Below are 20,802 nucleotides of genomic sequence, written 5' to 3' on the forward strand. Positions count from 1 at the left end.
TTGCTTTTTGCTGCACTGGTTTACGACTTTCCCTGGCTGTGGGCCTGCTAATCAGACCCACAGCCTAGCTGTTCTCTCTATCCAAATTGTACTCAGGTACTGAATTGGCACTGGGCCCTCTCCAAGTCCCTGTACCCAGGGCTGAGGTGTACCCAGAAGTCTCCCAGGGGCTGAAGCATGTATTATGCCACCCCTGGGCTGACTAACTAAACTGACACAACTGGCTGCACGACAGCTGGGGCAAGGTGGTGTACTCACCCTTTGCTGTAGATATAGTATACCTATATCTAACCCTAAAATGGACACACAGATCTCCTATCAGTCACTCCTATGGCAGGCCTTAACAATCCTGAAGGCAGAGTGCTTGGAATCGTGTGAGATGGTGCTCTGGCATGAGCTGAGCCTGTCTGCGGCTTTCGGGATCCATCCCTTAGCCGTTTCCATGATATCGCATACCATATACTCTTAAGTGCATTATAATCCTCGCGGTTATATGCCAACTCTGGTATCGCTTTATCAAAACATGTCGAGTAAGGTGTCATACGAATTGGAATACTAACCCCTCGCCAATTCTGGTGACGGGGTTAGCATTCCACCCTTCTAGAGGGACACGACATGTATGTAACCCCTAACCCCGGTTAAAGTCAAACAGAGCCTCAGCTCCACAAAATGGATGCTGCCACCGAGACACAAGTCTGCCCTCCTGCTGCTGGGAGTCCTCCCAGAGCAGGAGATAAGGACAAAGGGTTTCCTGCCAGGGGCGGTGCCAGCACCGTCCCAGACAGGGTTTTGTGTATTGTAGGTAGGCAGGGCTTTAGAGGAAGGTGACTGCACGTGGCACCCCGGTGCTCACTGTGCATAGGCTGGCTGGAACCAGTTCCAGGGTCACTCCAGACCCTGTGCTGGGGAAAAGCCCGCCAAGGAAGTGGGTGTAACCACCCCCCTCCTAGTCCCACCCCTAGGGCAGGACTTAGTCGCGTGCCAGCCCCTTTTTACAGGATAAAGGTAGGAACTGGCCCCCTTCCAAATCAGATCATCTTTGAATCCTGAAACTACTTTCCACGAAAGGAACTCAAGACTTCTTCCTAAGATTTCTCCCTTGTGACTAAGGAGTAGTCACCCTGCATCCGCAGGCACCATCTTAAGAACACTGCGGTCTGCTGCAAGTCTCTCCTCCGGATCAAGACTGCCCAGCTCGACGAGAACCGGCTTCCCTGGCACCTCTGACCTCTACCTGCATCATCAGTCACGCTGAGATTCGTGGGTGTGACGAGACCTCGAGGGACCGGCCATCTTCAAGACTGCACGACTTCTTTCCAGCAAGCCCGCCGAGTAATTTCATGGTGAGTGCTTTGGGGTCCGAGAAGCCCCGACCCTGAGCAGCTCCAGCACCGAAGTGCAGCCTCCCAGCATCTCCACGATCTGCGTGGGGCCCTTCTGCTTTTTGCTGCTCACCGCGTTGTTTGGCTACTAGCCCGCTGGCTTGTGGCCTTCTGAACGACGCCCGACGACATTTCTGCTGCTGGTCTGGTTGCTCCAGGCTGGCCCTTGCTCCCTTCCAAAAGAGGAGCACCCCGGACCCTCCTGGTCCACTCAAGACGCCATTTTGAGTCCACCGCGTGGGCTTGAATTAGCCAAGGCTTGTTGCCCAATCCTGGGTAACTTCGACGCCGACAGCTTCATCCATCGTGGGACAGCTCGCCTCTCCATCCTGGTCGCCGACAACGCCTCCTGGTCCGTGAGATCTGCAGAGCCAGCGTCGCCCACTCACCTAGTCGAGGTGACTTCGCCCGGTGCCATCCTGGTGCCCACTTAATCACTGGCTAGTGATTCAAGAACTTGGTCCCCTCTGCTTTCAGGTTTCTTCTTCCTCGATCCAGGCTTGGATCCAACGAACTTTCCTTCACTGGTCGCCTGCCAGCAACTTCCTTCTTCCAGGCTCCTGGTCCGGCAACGAGATCCCCGACGTCTTTTCAGACCTATGCAGCTGCAGCCCCTGGGCTAGGTAACTTCGGCACTTCGGTGTCCCAGCATAGCCTCACTATCCTAGGGTCAGGATCCACTGTCGTTTTCTTCCTACCAGGTCGGGTTCGCCCGTGAACACTAACTTTGCCTTTACTAGCTCCCATAGACTTTGTCCCGCATCCCGCGTGAGAGTGCACACTCTGCACCCGAGTCCCCTAGGTCTCCTAGAAGTAATCTAACGATTCTATAGTCAAGTCCTAGCGAGTCCAAAGCCTATTAGTACTGTACTTACCTGCTAGTAATTTCGCATTCCACTTTTAAAGTATATGGTTTTCCGTGCCCCTCGGGCATTTGTGTATAACGTGCTAACTTAAGTATTTTCGTAAGAGTTTTGTTGTGTGCCTAGCACCCTGTCCTCATAAAGAGTACAGGGTTGTTGTGATTCTAATAAATACACTGTTTATTTTCATAACACTTGTGTGGTGTCCTTTCACTGGGTGTTCAAGGGGTAATGTGATGGTAAAACAGCTGGCTTAACACGCCCTCTAGAGTCTTAGCCTTAGACTGCTCGTACCCATGCTACTAGGATAGCTGGTCTATAAGGTTGACTTACAACCAATCATCAATAAGGGTTGTTTGGACTGATATATAGTGATCACTAGAATAGTGAACACTGCACATCAGGCCAACTTCTCACACTGCTGTAATTAAGTCTGCAACGATGCTGGAGGACCAAGTGGTTTTGGTTGCTTCCGGACTATTTGGGTTTTTGGCAGGCAGGAATTCAACAGAGATTAAGTTGTTCGAACTTATTCCCTCCAGACTGGGAATATGTTCCATTAACTTAAGAATGTTGCCGCGATTTAGCGTATCGTGCTGCCCTTGCGACGTATACTCCGGAAGGAAAACAAGCATCTCCGTTGCTTGATTGATGCTTCTTTCCTCCTGATGTTTATTTATTGTGTAAAGTGCTAGAGCTGACGAGCCCTGAGCTGAGGGAGATTCGTAAGTTGCCGGGGTTGTGTCTTCGCCATGCCGGTTGGCTGTGTGTGTTGTTACTTTGAGAGGGAGCATTTGCTTTGGTGATATGTATGTTTCAAAAGACCACTTTGTTTGTGGATGTTCCAGTTGGCTTGGATCCAGATGGATAGTCTTAACTAGTGTGTCTTTAAGGTGGTCTGCATGAGTTTGGCTTAACGTTTGGCCGGTCTCTCTATTCCTGTCCCCAACCTCAGAATTTAACATGAGTGGGCAGTTAATTGCTGATGTTAATGGCGTATCTTGAGTGGTGATTGCTTCAATTGGTTCCTTTTCCCTTTGAAGCGGAGGTTCCATATTATGTGGTGTTTGAGCTCCCAAGTGACCATCGAAGTCCCTCTTTGTCGTGTTCTTGTCGCAGTTTGGCTGTATGAGTTGTTTGGTCTTTTCTGCCATGTCTCTGTATGTGACTGTTTGTTCTAATCGGTCATTTGCTGGTGGTCCTTGGAGTCCTTGCTCTTCTTGATTCGGCAGGTTGTGAATTGTATTGTGCTGCTGCTGAGTTGAACTGGGGGATGAGCGATCTTCGCCCTCTGTGGAGTGGGCGTTAATGATGTTAGGAGGAGATTTGTCCTTCGAACCAAAGAAAATTGGGAAGTATTTGGAAGTAGATGTTTCAGTGTCAATTTTTTGCTTCCGCCCTTTCCTTTTTTGTTGACGCCGTTGCTTGGCGTTGGGTTTCTTTGGAAGATCCTGTCCCATCTGGCTTGTTTCTTCGTGTACGGGAATGTGATCGACAATTGGCTCTCCTTTGTTTCCAGGTAACTCCTCCTTCCTTTGCGCTCCATCGTCATGTGTAGTGAGGGCCTTTTCTGCAGTTGCGTTTCCTCTATGTAGGTTCCTTAAGTCTCCTATTAGGTCAGTTAACATAGTCGGCAGTGTGGCTACTTTGTCCAGTGCCTGACTGCAGTTGCAACTTGGATAGATGTTTGTTTGTGCTCTCACTATTAAGTTGTTTAGGTTTCCTAGCTTATCGTCGATGCCGGCTGTAAAAACAGCCAGTGTATTAAGAAGAGTGAGTTGGAGTTCCATTTTTTCAGATTGATACTGTAATGCATCTGCTGCTAGCTGAATGGTATTTAGCAGTGAATTCCACGTTCCGGTGTTTTGTTCTTTCCCCAGCCCGTTCTCCTTGGAGGTGTTGGAGTGCAAGTTTGTATTTTTGACTGCCAAAGATGGATCAAGGGCGTGGGGATCTTTGTGGTCTGGTGTGTAGGTTGCTAACATGTCTTCCCATTCTTGTGTGTTGAGATAGGACATTGCAGCCTTGCCTTCTGCTTTGCGGCAGAGGTCATGTGGACTTGCTGCCTCGTGGATTCCCTGGTCTATGGGGGGTGTTGCACGTTCAGCCGTTGAGTGAGACTTAATAGGGGTACTGTGGGTTTGGCCCAAGGATTGTAAAGCCAGCGCCGGGCTGAGTGGTACTTCCTTTGTGTAGAGCTGCTCTTGTGTTTGTAGGCCTGTCTGTGGGCCTCTCCCAGAAGCCCTGTCAGTTGGGCAGATGTCTGTTCTGTTCTCTGGTTTATGTACTGGAGTTGGTTTCTCATACCCTTTCACATTGGCATTGAGGTCGTCCAATGGGGTTGGTAGCTCAGTTTCCCTGTTGTATGGGGTCTTGCTGTCTGAATGAGAGGGTGAAGAATTCTGATTCCGGTTGAACTCATCAGCAAAATTGGGTGTCTCTTTGCTTATGCTTGCGCTTGAGCTCTCCAGAGGAATGTTTGCATTCATGTGCTTCGCAAGACTAGTTTGCGTAAGGTCCTGCGAATGATTTCCCAGGGCAGATGGACTTGTAGCTTCAGGCGCGGATGATGATAGGCGTGCTGGGCTCGCAGCCGCTGGAATTAATGGTGTTTGCAAGCCCTGCAAATGGCTGTTGCTCGAGAAGATGGCTGAGCCTGCGTCCTTTAGAAATTCAAATTTTGTGTGTATTTTAGGCTGGTAGGACTTTTTGATAGATTGTAGCACCTTTACTGCGGACTCTGATGATAAGACCGCTGACGAGCCCTGCTCTGTTGAGCTTTGGTAAAGCCCTGATGCTTGCTCTGATGGCAAAAGGTTCCCCTCTGTATTAGTGGCAGGATTTGCATTTATTTCCGTTTTCTTGTGTCCTTTTCCATTTCCAATTGTATCATTCATCTTTGCTGTGTGTTTTGGTTTTGGCTCAGGGGGCTCCCTGACTTTCCCTGACCTCATGATGGTGTTTGCAGGCTGTGAGCCGCCCTGGACCGCCTAGGAGAGGTGGAGGGTAGCCCCCCTCCTTATTTGCCACCCCTTGCTAATGCGTTTGCTCCTCTGCCGATGGTTGAACACAGAAGAATGGGGAGGTTTCGGGGTACGGTTTTGATGAGGAAGGAAAGATGGGAGCGTTGGAGCAATGTGGAGTAATCTGTGAGAGGGCTGTGGGGAGCGTAGAAACAGTCTCAGAGAAGGACTGGGAAATAGGATGTGAGCGGAGCAGACTGTGAGCAGAGCACTCGGGGGAGACCTGCTAACAAAGTCGCACCTAGTCGGGCCTGCCTAGGTCAGAACCCCCCGGCTCTTACTTGGCGGCCGCCTCTATCGGCAGCCGCGCTCACGTCACGTCTTTACAGTCTCGCCTCACCTCCTTGGAGTGGCTGCTCCTGACGGAAGGAAAAAGCAGCGATGAGAACAATGTATCGATGTATCCGTACTGAGATCGCCGCCTGCGCGCTCCTCTCACACGACGTGGTCTATGGACTGTGCGGCTTCTGTCAGCGAGGTTGAGGCGCTGTGTTCTGAGCTCCTAACCGCTGTAGTCCCAGGTCCACCTCCTGTTCTAATGCTTCTGTAGTCTTCCAGGACTCAATTCAATAAGTAAGTAAGGGCCTTGATTTGCCTGGGGGGGGTGCCCTCTCCCCTGCACCCCTCGCCGCAATTGAGACCGCAATGGGAACTATGGCAGCCTAGCAGCCTCAGCCCCCCCGCGTCCTGGCAGTCGGACACAAACGGGCGTGAGGCAGGGGTGAGAAGTGAGACTCCGATGGTGTTAAAGTTAGTGATGCTGCTGAGGATCTGGCAGCATGAGATGCATAGGATGCAGGAACAGGAGCAGGAGCAGGGGGGGTGAGGGGAATCGCAATTGGCAACCGGTCTTGAAAGCAACTCACTGGGGCTACGGTACCGGGCTTTGTTCTGTCCCACAACTCTGGTCCACTCTGTTCGCCGCTCGCCGTTCTCCGTGCTCCACTGCGGCTGCGGCTCGTTAGTTTTGCACGATGCCGACCTCTAGTGACCTCCAGTGAGGTCCGATTCGTGGCGGCTCGCAGGGGCCAGGAGCAAACAGCCGGGAGCCGGGAGCACTTTTGCCTTCCTGACGCGAGCCAGTCAGGAGGCAGGCAGGCAGGGAGGGAGGCGGAAATGCCGCTAGAACCCCCGAGGGACCTCCCGAGGGACTCCAGAAGGCTTCAGTGGGGCTCAATGAGACTTGCCCCCGCTGCTCGCTCTTTGTCTCGCTGTTGTCCGCCGCGGGAGAAATGGCGACTGGTATCTGGCGTTCGGACTCGCTGTAGTCCTCTGCTGCTCTCTACTGCTCTGCAGAGGTAGGAGAGTAGCGTCTGCTTTCCTATGGTCACCCCACTTTTTGCTTTTTGCTTCACTGGTTTTCAACTTAATGTGGCTGTGGGCCTGCTAATCAGACCCACAGCCCTGCTGTTCTCTCTCTAAATTCACAACCATGTACTTTAGGTACATCACCAATTGGGATTGGGTCACTTTATGAGCCCCTGCACAGAGTACTATAGGTACCCAGGGCATAGGTGCATCCAAGGCCTACCAGGGGCTGCAGCATATCTTTTGCCACCCCTGGCTGGCCATCCAAACTGACACAACTGGCTGATCACTCAGCTGGGGCAAGGTTGTGTAATCACCCCTTGCTTAGATATAGTATACCTATGTCTAAACCTATATCTGGACACATATACACCTATAAGTCACTCCTAAGCAGGCCTTAACAATACTGGAGGCAGAGTGCTTGGTTTTATGTGAGATGGTGCTCTAGCATGAGCTGAACCTGTCTGCAGCTTTTGGAACCATGTCCTTATAGCTGTTCCAGGGTACTGCCATACCATATACTCTTAAGTGCATTATAATCCTCGAGGTTAGATGCTATCTTTGGTTTGGCTTTATCAAAACATGTCGTGTAAGGTGTCATACGCTTTGGAATACTACCCCCTCGCCAGTTCTGGTGACGGGGGTAGCATTCCACCCTTCTAGAGGGAGAAGACATGTTACTTTCCTTAAACGCGGTTAAAACTAACCAGAGCCTCAGCATCACAAAATGGATGCTGCTGCCACAGACACAAGTCTGGCCTCCTGCTGCTGACCGAAACTCTGGCAGGGGAGGCCTGGACAAAAGGTTTCCTGTCACAGGGAGGTGCTAGCACCACCCCAGACAGGAGATAGTGGATTGGGGCAGGGACGGCTGAATGAAACTAGACACTGCCTGGGGCACACAAGGTGTCCCATGCATAGCCCGGTTCAAATCGGTGCTGGGGCACTCCAGCCCCAGCTCTGGCGCGAAACTGGACAAAGGGAAAGGGGTGTAACCACCACCTTCCTGGGTCCCACCCGTAGGAGGGACCTAGCAGGTAATCCAGCTCCTTGATTTGGAATAAAGGTAGGAGCTGAGTCCCAAGACTTTATATAATCCTGACTGAAACTTTGATACATAAATCTGGACCCTTCGACATCCTACTCGACGCAGAAGACTGAAGAATCTCCCTTGTGGTCAAGGAGTGACCACCCTGTGCAAGCAGGCACCATCAAGCGCTCAACGGTTTGCTTTGTTGCTGCTCCCGCCGGAGCTCGAGCGACATAGATTGACAAGAACCGGATTCCCAGACATCCAACAGCCCGATCCACAGCCACAACAAAGCTGAGACCCGTGGAGGCGACGTGAGACGTGGGACTGGCCATCTTGGAAAGCCAGCGAAGTGCTTCCCGTGCAGCTCCCGAGGCACCCTCGAAGCTGTGCATTGGGGATTGAGAAGCCCCAGCCCAGAGCAGCTTTTACACGGAAGATCACCTCTCCACACTCACCGAGTGCTGCGTGGGGCCCTTCTGCATTTTCCTGCTCGACGCGTCTGTCCGGTCGCTTGCCCGTTGGCTAGTGGCCTCTGTGACGACGAACCTTCAAATTTACACTGCTGGTCTGGTTGCTTCAGGCTGGCCCTTGCTCCCCTGAAAAGGAGCAGCCCATCAGACCTTGCTGGTCTGACCCAGAAGCCATCTTCGATTCCTGCGTGGGTTGCATTTGCCAAGGCCTGTTGACTCCAATCCGGAAGCCGACACCGCCGACAGCGAGAGCCTTTGTGGGACAGTCCGTGCCCACCTCCTGGTCATCATCGATACCTCCTGGTCCACGTGGCAGCGGAGACAAGCTTCACGACAACCACCTGATTGCGCCCGACATTGCCTGGTTCCTTCCTGGTTCCTTCCTGGTCACTGGCTAATGACCCAGACTCTGTCCCCTCTGCTTTCAGGTACTCTACATCTTCGATCCACCCTTGGATCCAACCGGACTCTTCTCTCCTGGTCGCCTGCAGCATCTTTTCCCCAAAGCTCCATAGAACTCCACGACGAAACCCGACACACTTTGACACTTATGCACCCGCTTCCTGTGGGTGAGGCAACGCCAGGACTACGGTGCTCCTGTAGAGATTTCCATCCCTAGTGTCCTAGTTTTAAGTGGTTAAGTTCTAGTCCAGTCGGAAGACTTCCAAAACTGCGACTTTCTAACTTTTACGCACCATTGACTTCTATTGGTGCACGTGTGTGCATTTAGACACTGCACCCGCATCCTGTGGGCCTCCCACGTCCTAACTGCTGTTAGTCCGGTGTAGCGCCAGCGATTCCCAAGGCCCTAGGCCTTACCATTGTTCGTGACGTGGTTCTTATACCACTATTTTAGTATATGGTTTTAGGGACCACCAGGGCCTATCCATATTTGTGCAACTTATGTATGTTATATGAAGTTCTTTGTTTAACGCTTGTGCTTCTGTCCTCATAAAAAGTACAGAGGATTATTCTAGTAATAAATATATATATATTATAATATATAACTTGTGTGGTGTCATTTAATTTGGTATTAAAAGGATTGCATATGGTAAAACAGCTGGCTTCACATGCCCTCTTGAGTTTAGCATAAGACTGCTTTTGTGCATGCTACCACTAGGATAGCTGGTCTATAAGGTTGACTTACAACCAATCACCATAAGGGTTGTTTGGACTGGTACAAGGTGCTCACTAGAATAGTGAACATCATACACCAGGCCAACTTCTCACAGCCAGCCACTGCCAATCCTCCACCTTCCTCTCTGCAAACGATCTTATCCAACTCTGCACAGAATCAACACACTCCAAGGGCTGAATCCTGGACCTTGTTATCTCTAAAGCAGGCATGCTTTCTATCACTTCCCCGATTCATGTAGACTGGTCTGACCACCTCCTCATCCCATTCTCTCTTCACCTTGCACACTCTATAACTCGTGGCCAACACAAGAGGGCTACCTCCTGGTTTCGTGACACGAAAAATATTGACACCGTTTCCCTCTGTGACTCAGCTTTGCTGTCACTTCCAAGACTAGACCAGAACCTAGATGTTGGCGAACTCACCTCCCAATGCCTCACAGTCCTTGCAGTGGAAATCAATAACGTCGCTCCTCTCCAAAGCAAAAAGGAAAGGCTTATTCCCTCAGCACCTTTGTTCAACAAATCCCTCTATTAAGAAAGGAAGCACCTAAGACTCCTGGAGAAACAATGGAGGCAAGCGCCCTCCACCCATAATTTGACCACGCTTCGTTCAGCAAGATCCAACATCCTTGGGAAAGCGTCGCACTTCAGAACCCTCCTTGATTTAGCCAAAAATAGACCCAAAAAACTATTTGATCTCATCAAGAATACTAACGGCTCTACCCCAACCTCCAAACTGGAGGATTCTACAAAGAAAGCAGCGGATTTCACTGTATTTTTTGACGAAAAAGTGAAATCACTGGTGGATCAGGTCGCTCATCCTATCCCTCCTGAGGAGCGCAAATCACTAGTCATTTGGCAGAACCTTGACCCCATCTCTGAAGATGCCCTCCTCAATTGCATCCGCGAAACAAAGTGCTCCAACCATTCTCTTGACCCCATCCCTAGTGCCATTGCCATTGACTTCTATACCCATTTGCTTCCCTATTGGACCACTCTAGTCAACCTCTCCCTCTGTCAAGGCTCCCTTCCTGTCCCCTTCAAAACTGGGCAGGTCACCCCTCTGCTTAAAAAACCCACTGCTCATGCGAATGACCTCAACAACTTCCGCCCCATCACTATCCTACCCTTTCTTGCGAAGATCACAGAACGATGTGTAGCGAAACAACTCTCTCGTCATATCAAGGACAATAATCTTCTTGACAATTTCCAGTCTGGCTTCATCCAAAACTGCAGCACTGAAACAGCCCTGCTGCAAGTGATTGATGACGCGCTGCGGATACTCGATTCGGGAGGGTCTTGTCTTCCAATTCTCCTTGACCTTTCTGCAATCTTTGACACTGTCAATCACAATACTCTCCTCAACACTCTTCAACAGAGAAGGCATGGAGGGCACTGTGCTTAAATGGTTTGCTTCCTTCCTCTCTGATAGATCCCAAATGATCAAAATAGCGAACAGTCTTTCACCTCCGTCTGCGGTAGGTCAAGGTGTTCCTCAAGGCTCTATACTTGCACCCACACTGTTCAATCTCTATTTAGAACCACTGGGAGATCTCCTAAGTAAATCCGGGGTCCACTATCATCTCTACGCAGACGACACTCAAATGTACCTCAAGGTTGCCTCCACTCACGATCTCTCCGTCCTAAGCTCTACTCTGGACTCCATTCAAAACTGGATGTCAACACATCAACTAATTCTGAATCCCTCCAAAACTGAATTCCTCCTCCTCTCCTCCTCACTCTCTCCTCCCCCGGTTCAATCTTGGATGGATCAGATGAATCTACTTAACAATAAACTCATCATTGTTGACAGCGCAAAATCCCTGGGTGTCATACTCGACAAAAAACTCAATCTAATCTCCCACATCAACTCCATTGCAAAGTCTGCTCGATACCAACTGCGTCTTCTGTGGGGAATTTGTCGCTTCTTCCCGGAGCAAGACCTTAAAACCCTGGTCCAATCACTGGTCCTCTCCAGACTGGACTACTGCAATTCTCTTCTCACTGGCCTCCCCAAATCCCACCTGTCCCCCCTTAAATCTATTCTCCATTCAGCAGTTTGCTTCATTTATGGGGCCAAAAGAAGCGACCTCATCACACCCATGCTATCCACCCTCCGCTGGCTTCCCATCGAGGCAAGATCTATCTACAAGACTGCCTGTATCACCCACAAAGCCTTGCACTCCTCCTCTCCTTGCTATCTTGCGAACAAACTGAAACTCTCTGGAGGCTCTAGACCATCACGTAATGCGAAAAATGTACTGCTTGAGCCTCCCACTTTCAAGAAGGAAAGATCGATGGCCCAATCCTTTTCAGGCAACGCTGTGAGAATCTGGAACTCCCTTCCGCCTCAGCTCCGTACCACCACCTCCCCCCAGGCCTTCAAAACTGACATCTAAGTTCTCCTCCTTCAAAGACACTTCCAAGTGTAATTCACACCCTCTCTATTATCTGAAGGAAGACCCTCCATTATAGAGAATCCTTTTCTCCATGACTATGCCTTCCCAGTGTGTTCTACCAGTTATTGCAGTATTATCCTTCTACCTGTGTTTGGTACTCGTTTGTAACATGCACACGTCACTTTTCTCTTGTAACAGTTTGCTACCTCTTACCTCTTACTATAGATACTTGCACAAGTGCCACCAGTGCCATCATTGCCTACGTAACGTTTGTGCTTGTGCTTGAGTGTCTGCCGTGTATTGCAGTAGTATACCTCTATTTGTACTTTGTACGCTTTTGTAACCTGCACACATGTCACTTTTTCCTCCTATAATGCACCGTTTTCTACCTCTTGTATTTTGTTTGCTCACAATTGTCATTTTTGCCTCATGTAACTTTACGTTTGCAATTTGTTCATTTGTAATGTTTCTCCTCATTGATCAGTTCGGTTCCTACTGTGAAGCGCTCTGACCACTTCGGTTAAAGTCCGCGCTATATAAAAACGCACAAAAAAAAAAGCTCAAGCTCTGTGTCCCTCCTAAAGCTGCGTCAGCCGGATCGAAACGGGGGAGGTGGGGGCGACTAAAGCCCTTGCCCCGTGGGCGTTGCGCGCCTGGATACGGGAATAGATATACCCATCGACTTCTCGGAGTAGCATAGCATTCGTGCACATTTTTTTTTGGGGCCTCTTTCTAGCTCTAACTCAGAGTACGTCACTACCGGCGCATAGCCGGAAGCGGAACTTCTACCGGTGTTGTTATGCTTGCTGGTGGTAATGGGTCGTACAGAAAAAAAAGCCGAGCAAAGAGCTCGGATTCTCCAGGTGGAGGAAACCCGACAACGAGTTCGGCGGGTAAGAAGAGACGGGGAAGAAAGACATCTTGGGGAGGGTGAACTACAGAGTAGATCGAAGGTGCCATTGGCCTGGGAAGGAAGCTGATATAAAAGGCAAAAGGGTGGGTCTTAAAGAGGCGGTGTTGGGTCTGGGGGCAAGGCAGGAGAAAAGATGGAGATGTAGAAGGAAAGTTCCCAAACTATATAGAGAGAAACGTGGGTCTAGAGAGCGGCATGAGCACCTGAAAGCAGCAAGACGATGCATACAATTGAACACAGGAGGGTACAAGAAACGTGGTACATGGGGGCAGGGGTCAACATTTGACAGCACAGTTTGAGGCTACAATATACAGTGGCTGGCCCTTTTATGGGCATGTGGGTGTAATGGAAAGCTGCTCTGAAAATTCGTGTCTTCGAGGTTAGAGAGAACGTTGCTTTAGGATGCTGATTGTTAAAGGATTCAAATATTCGAGACACTGTATCTTCCGTTCCTTAACGCTACCCAGACTGATTCTAAGTACATTGGTTGATTTTGGGGGTAGACATCCCCAATGTATAATTGAGTGTTAGCTTCATATTACTGTAAAAAAGGCAGTGAGATCTGTGATTATGTCACCAAGGGGTGCTATGTAGAGATTGCAAAGGCTAGGAGACAAATTAGATGATGGGGCAGGTCACATTCTCTTACGAACGTTTCCATTTTTTACTAGGTGATGGCCATTTTATAAGTACCACCTGAACCAAGCCAGGACTCAGCTCACCATGCGTATTCTGGTGTTGAATAGATTCCGTGGTCATCAATGTTAAAGATCGCTGCCATTGTCAGTATGATAAAGAGGCAGAAATGGTGTCACGATGTTGTAAAATGTTGTCAGTCCACAACCAGACGTGGGAGTTGCTGTGCTTTTCCCTGTTCTAAATCCGTAATGGAATAGGCTCTGAATATCATTTTGCTTTCTGTAGCTGTACATTTGATTTGTGACATTTTGCAACGATCTTGGACAAACAAGACAGGCTAGAGCTACAATAGTAGTTTTTAGTAGGAGATGGATCACGGTTTGCTTTTGGGTATTTCATTTAAGAGACAAGCATGTCTATGGAATGTGCTGAACGTTTGCATCCGAAAAGATGGCCGTTGTTATCTCCAGATTAGTGAGACTGAAATTTGACCTTGCCTTTACTTGTTTGGGAGTTGTGAAGGTGTGTTGTCTACGGAGGACCAGAAGTCAAAATCTACTCTAATATTATTTTCTGAGTAAAAGAAAACGAACTCCCTGAAACAAAATTGTTTGGAATTATTCTGAGCTGGCATGGAGAGGTTGGCTGTTTGTTGTTTCTGAATTCTTGCTTTGATCTGTAATGTACAGTTGGGGACTAATAAGTTCATGTCGAATTTCCTTATTAATTCCTTCCTATAGTACTGTGAAGTTTTAGTAATCAACATGCAACCTGGTGGCTGCTCAGAAATTATAATAGATTATTGGGTAGATGCACAGCTGTAGTTATGGCAGTGTTTGTTTGAAGCTAAGTATTTTTGGTGGTGCTCCTAGAGGTGACGACGAGGGTCCAACGTCGTCTCGTGAAATACATAGATGTGAGGTCGGACAGTGTCCAATCTCATCCCTTTAAGGCACACAATTGATAGTCTTTCCCATAGAGGAAAAATTCTTCAACACACTTCAGTATAAGTTGAATATGAAGTTCATTTAATGCGCTTATTTATCTTTCATGTTTACAAACTTCGTAACATTTTCCATGTGGATAATACTCCAATGTATTTCAGGCAATGTCATTATGTGATATCCAATGCATTTCGGGCATTTCTCTCATGCCCTTCATCAGGGAATCGACACTAAAAAATGAAATGTAATACTGTTTTATCATTTAGAAAAGTGAAAAAAAGGAACATAATCATGCATAAACATCAGATGTAAAATGATATGTATGTGTCGTATACGTAGTCTTACAGGTGTCATGGCACGATTCTGTGGCTAATGGTTGTATTTCATTTACACATAGGGTGTACATTGATATGGGTAGTTTTAAGTTACTGACAAAGGTATACGAACGGGCTAGACTGGAAGAATTAAAAAACAGCAGTTCACTTACAAGCCTTTCCTTTGACGGTTGCGGTGATATCTGTGAGGGAATGTGAAAATGCGCGGTTAGCGTGTTACCAAGCGTTAGACGCAAAAGTGTTTGCAGGGGGCCGACAGCCCTACCGCTATTGTAAACTAACCTGGTAAGTTGAGGATACACCTTCAGAATGGAATCGTCTGTGGCGGAAGAACCGGCGAACGTCGGTGGTGTTTGCTATGTGGAGGAACCTCCGATCACGTGACCATAGACGTGGTAAAAAGACTATGGGGTGTTTCCGGACAGTGTAATTGACGGAAAAATATTAAAAAAGAAATACAAGCCTGGAAAAGGAGTATTGTGTGAAAATTAAGGGTGATAAAGAAGTTAGACTAATAATGAAAAACGAAAAACGAATAAAAATATTAAAATAAAATGAACAAGATGCTGGTGAGATTCGAACCTGCATGGGGTCGTGATGATGATGGCGATGCTCTATGGGTAGAGCTAAAGTAAACACGAGTTAGAATGTGTGTAAAATAGTGTCTAATGGTGGGTGAATCTCGCACATTCTGAACACAGTACAGTCATAAAGTTAATATTTACAAGTAACATGCCAGTTCAATTCTGTCATTTAAACCTGCCGGTTTCTGGGTAGACAATCTATAAATCCAAAAGTTCTCTCTTTTCAGGAGGTGTTTGGTGTTATCTCTCCCTTCTGTTTTTTGGGCTGTCTCCAGTACAATGAACTTAATTTGAGAAACATTGTGGTTTGCTTCTATGAAGTGCGCTGATAATGCTGACTTGGTGTTTTTCAATCTTATATTCGACTTGTGTTCGGTTAGTCGCACTTTTATTCGTCGTTCTGTTTTCCCAATGTACATTTTGCCACATGGGCATCTTTATTATTTTATTTTTATTATTATTATTTGTTTAGTTTGTATAGCGCAAACAGCTACCCAACAAAGGGTTTCCCGGCGCTTGTGATTCAGTGAAAGGGAGTTGGTCAGCGGACTTAGATGTTGAACAGCCAGGTTTTTATGGCTTTTCTGAACCTGAAATAATTAACCTCTGAGCGCAAAGCTTGTGGCATGGAGTTCCACAGGGAGGGACCAAGGTAAGCAAAGGATCTACCTCCCATGCGTGATAGTCTTATTTTGGGCACAGCAAATTTGTTCGCTGTAGTAGATCTCAGCATCCTGGATGGATGGTAACGTTGTACCAGACTTCGTAGATATTTAGGAGCTTTATTTGCTGAGATTTTATGCATAAAGCATAGTGATTTGAATTTGATTCTGTTCTCAATTTTTAACCAGTGCAATTCACGTATGAGTTTGGTAGTGGGTGCTTGGATGGGAATTTTACCTAGCAGTCTTGCAGCAGCATTCTGCACAGTTTGTAGTTTGCGGACTGTGGCTTTGTTGGATCCTAAGTAAAGTACATTGGCGTAGTCGAATCTGGATGTAATTAGGGCGTTAATGACAATTCTTTTAGTATGATCTGGTAGCATCCAGCAGATTTTCTTTAGCCACCTCAAGATGACGAAACAGGTGGCTGATGTTTTAATAGCCTGCTGGTGCATACTGAGTGTGTCATCAACCACAAAGCCAAGGTTTCGGGCCTGATTAGTTGGAATAGGAGGAGAGCCCATTTCTGGGGGCCAATGTTGGGGTCCCCAGAGTTCTTTATTTTTTCCTAGGATTATAAGTTCGGTTTTTTCACCGTTCAGTTTTAAAAAATTATTTTTCATCCATCCAGCGATTTTTGTAAGTCCTGTTCTCAAGGTAGAAGGATCATTATTGCCAGTTGGTGGAAGGGAAAAGAGAATGCCGTAGATCAAGTTACTGGTATCGCACGTTGCATTTACCTTCAGTTTTATTGAATGGCCTTTCATGGGGTGATTGATTGTGTTTCCTCGTATTATGCTGTTACAGTTGCCGCAATTCAGGCAAGGTTTGGTTCCAGTGTATGTGATGGTTTCAGGAGTCCTGTTTTGCAAGAGTTCACCAATGTTCCTAGCTTACTTGCTTAGGTCTTGTTTGACTAAGTTCTCAAATAAGTCTAATGTTTTATGGCTTATGGGTGCTTGAAAGGTGCCACATTCTAACTCGTGTTTACTTTAGCTCTACCCATAGAGCATCGCCATCATCATCACGACCCCATGCAGGTTCGAATCTCACCAGCATCTTGTTCATTTTATTTTAATATTTTTATTTGTTTTTCGTTTTTCATTATTAGTCTAACTTCTTTATCACCCTTAATTTTCACACAATACTCCTTTTCCAGCCTTGTATTTCTTTTTTAATATTTTTCCGTCAGTTACACTGTCCGGAAACACCCCATAGTCTTTTTACCACGTCTATGGTCACGTGATCGGAGGTTCCTCCACATAGCAAACACCACCGACGTTCGCCGGTTCTTCCGCCACAGACGATTCCATTCTGAAGGTGTATCCTCAACTTACCAGGTTAGTTTACAATAGCGGTAGGGCTGTCGGCCCCCTGCAAACACTTTTGCGTCTAACGCTTGGTAACACGCTAACCGCGCATTTTCACATTCCCTCACAGATATCACCGCAACCGTCAAAGGAAAGGCTCCGTCCAGAGAATCCATTCAACTCTTGTTAGAATCATTTCCTAGAACAGAAATCAAGGTTGAGAAAGGGAACCCACAATTTCATTTCTCATTGGGAGGGTAAAACGTTGTTTAAAATCGTATACAACATCAAACAACATACAGTTGCATAACTGTCCCATCGGGTGGGATAATCCTCGCCTACGTGTCCTTAATAGAATCTAAAATTCTAGTTGCGATAGCTAGAAAATGTTGTATTCTATGGCAGGACCGGAGGCTTCTGATTATGCTGGTTCAAAGCTCATCAATCACAGCATCAGAAACATGAGGAATAGATTTATAATAAAACACTTTAAACATTGAATCAGAGGACCAATCAGCTGCTTTGAAAATGTCTTCCAAACGGGATCCTAACAAGTATGCTTTAGAGGCCATAGCTCCTCTAGCTGAATGAGCACCATAAACAGAAATGTCAAAGCCAGCCTCTGACATTACCCATCGAACCCACCTAGCTACGGTAGCAGCAGCGACTGGTTTGAATGGTTTCTGATCAGAAATTAATAATTGACCCAACAAATCAGATCTGTGTGCAATAGTACGCTCCTCATAACATTTCAAACACTGTAATACGCATAATTTGTTATGTGGAAAAGCAGGATACTCCACTGAACGAGACATGGTCTTAGTCAGTCTTGTGATTATAAAAGAGACACCCTGTGGAGAAAACATCCTACCAGCCAGGTCTAAGGCTCTAACATCCGATACTCTTCGACATGATATGAGACATAGCAACATTGTAAGCTTGGCAGAAAGCTGTTTTAAAGAGAGATCACCATTATCGGGTCAGGATTCCAAAAGGGAGAGAACTTTGGAAACATCCCTTAAAGTGGAATACCTGGGCCGAGGGGTATTAGCCACACGGACACCCTTAAGTAACTTACAAACCAGGGAATGCATCCCCACAGGCTTACCATCAACTTGGTCATGTCCAGCAGAAATAGCAGACCTGAAATTATTTACCGACCTGTAAGCAAGGCCTGATTCTGCACATTCTGACAAGAAATTCAAAATCTCAGTTATATTTGATCCCACGGGATCCACCTGTTTTTGAAGGCACCAACCCACCCATCTTTTCCATGAAGCAGAATATCGTTTTCGGGTGGAAGGAGCCCACGCCTGCTGCATAAAGCTGGCAGCTGCCTGTGAAAGTCCTGCCATGCTCTCATGTCTCCTGAGAGCGTCCACACCATCAGTGTTAACTGATTCTGCAGGACCAGCGGGTGGCTCGTCCCCACTGGGTCCTGGAGAAGAGTCAGGAATGTAGGAAGCCGGAATGGAAGATCCACATATAACTCCAACAGTGTGGGAAACCACGACTGAGTCGACCAAAATGGGGTCACCAACACTAGTGAAGCCCCCTGACGACGGACAAAGGCCGCCACCCTCGGGATCAGTTCAAACAGGGGAAAAGCATAATTCCTCTGTTGCCCCCAATGGTGCAGGAACGCGTCGGTTCCCATCGCCATCGGGTCCGGTCTCCAACTGAAGAACGGGGGAAGATGGGCATTGAGGCGAGAGGCAAACAGGTCTATCTGGCATGGGCCTCGCATAACCATGATCTGGGCAAACAACGAGGGGTGAAGCCTCCAATCGCTTTAGTCCTGAAGGAACCGGTAGTTCAAATCCGCTATCTGATTGAACTTCCCCGGGAGATACTCTGCTACTACAGAGATCTTGCGATCCAGGCAAAAATGCCAAAACTCCTTCACAATGTGGACTAGCATACGGGACCTCGTCCCCCCTAGTCGATTGATGTATCTCACCGCTGAGACATTGTACATTCGAAGCAGGATGCAACAATTGCTCTTCAGGGGGTGAGATAGACCTGATGGCAAAAGACCCTGCCAACAACTCTAGGCAGTTTATGTGTAATTTCAGTTCTTCTGCTGACCACCGTCCTCCTGTGGTAAATTCCCCACAGCGAGCGCCCAACCCCATTGACTGGCGTTGGACTCGACGACCACGTCCGGGGCGTCGCCGAAAATTGCTCGCCCATTCCAGGCTGTCATGTGCTCCAGCCACCACTGAAGCTCCTCTCGAGCTTCCGGAGATAGGGGAATGAGATGGTCGTAATGAAACCTCTTTTGGATGTAAAAGATTTTAAGTCTCTGAAGGGCCCTGTAGTGTAAGGGTCCCGGGAAAATGGCTTGGATCGAGGATGCAAGGAGACCCACAATTCTCACTAGAAACCGCAAGGGAATCATTTCATTGGACAAGGTGGTTCTGATCTCCCTCTTTATGGACCTGATCTTGCTCGCTGGATGGAGGAGCTGTGCAGAGACTGAATCTATCAGGAAACCCAGAAATTCCATCTGTTGACTCTGTATCATCACTGATTTCTTGGCATTGATGACGAACCCCAGATTCTGTAACAGGGACATCGTCCACTCCAGATGAGTGAGGAGGAGATCCCGATCCTGTGCCAGAATTAGCATGTTGTCTAAATACACAATAAGACGCACCCCCATCTCCCGGAGACGAGAGACCACTGGCTTGAGGAGCTTGGTGAACACCCAAGGAGCTGAGGAGAGGCCAAAGGGGAGCGAGCGATACCGGTACCACTGCCCTTTCCACTGAAACTGCTAGAACTGCTGATGTGAGGGGCAAATAGGGACAGTAAGGTATGCATCCTTCAAGTCCAACCGGACCATCCAGTCTTTCTCTAACAGGAGATCTCGCCAGAGGTGGATACCCTCCATCTTGAAGTGACGATACACGACATGGGGATTGAAATCTCTTAAATTTAGTACTAGGCGCTGCCTGCCGCCTTTCCTCTGAACCAAAAAGACGTTGCTGCAAAACCCTTCTGGAATGAAGGCTTCCACGGCAATAGCCTGTTTGGCCAAAAGCTCTTGCAGCTCTGAGTCTATAAAACTCAGTTCTAGATGGGAAAAATGGAGAGGATGAGGGGGAAAATGCCTTACGGGGACACTCCAACATTTCTATCTGGTAACCCTGCATGGTCTGAAGGACCCAAACATCTGAAGTGAGGCTCGCCAAATTCACCACAAAGTGCAGCAATCTGCCCCCTAGGGGAATGACAGGACACACAGGACTTACCAGAGGATTGAGTGTCGAAATTCTTGTAACCTCAGTTGACACCCCGGTTGAAACGGCCTATGTAGCCGCGCGATCTGGACGGGTAGACGTCCGCTTGCTCTGGTTCTTGGGTGTAACCTCTGCCACGCCTTTGGGGCATATCCTCGCTGAGGACTTGTATTTGAGTAGCGGCCGGTCGAGCGTCCCCTGCCACGCTCGACCCTATCAGAGACCTGGTGCAGAACTCTTTTCAAGGATGCCTGAGATTTGTCTAGTGAGGCGAACGTGCTTACAAATTTGGCGATATCTTTAACAAATTTGTCTCCGAACAGTTGGCCTTCCGCCAAAGGCCCCGGTTCTGATGAGGACAGCTCCACTAGTTATGGGTCAATCCTAAGCAGGACCGATTTCCTTCGTTCTAAAGCAAGGGCGCAGTTAGCATTCCTTAACATGCAAATAACTCTTTGAGCCCAACCAGCCAGGAATTCAGGATGGATGGCAGCACTTGTCTCCTGAGCTTGGAGGGCCAATTCGAGGATCTTAGGGCCTGAAAGGTCAAGGACC

General features: G+C 47.9%; 1 protein-coding gene across 1 annotated transcript in view; it reads left to right on the plus strand.

The window, feature by feature from the left end:
- Window positions 1-12,355: 12,355 nt before the first annotated feature.
- SIRT7 (sirtuin 7) overlaps window positions 12,356-20,802 on the plus strand; it is a 103,515-nt gene continuing 95,068 nt past the window's right edge. The window contains exon 1 of the mRNA XM_078653793.1: window positions 12,356-12,508. Coding sequence (XP_078509919.1) covers window positions 12,431-12,508 — 78 coding nt within the window. The 5' untranslated portion in view covers window positions 12,356-12,430. The remainder of the gene's footprint in view (window positions 12,509-20,802) is intronic.

This window comes from Lissotriton helveticus, chromosome 7, assembly GCF_964261635.1.
Source record: "Lissotriton helveticus chromosome 7, aLisHel1.1, whole genome shotgun sequence".
Taxonomy (NCBI): domain Eukaryota; kingdom Metazoa; phylum Chordata; class Amphibia; order Caudata; family Salamandridae; genus Lissotriton; species Lissotriton helveticus.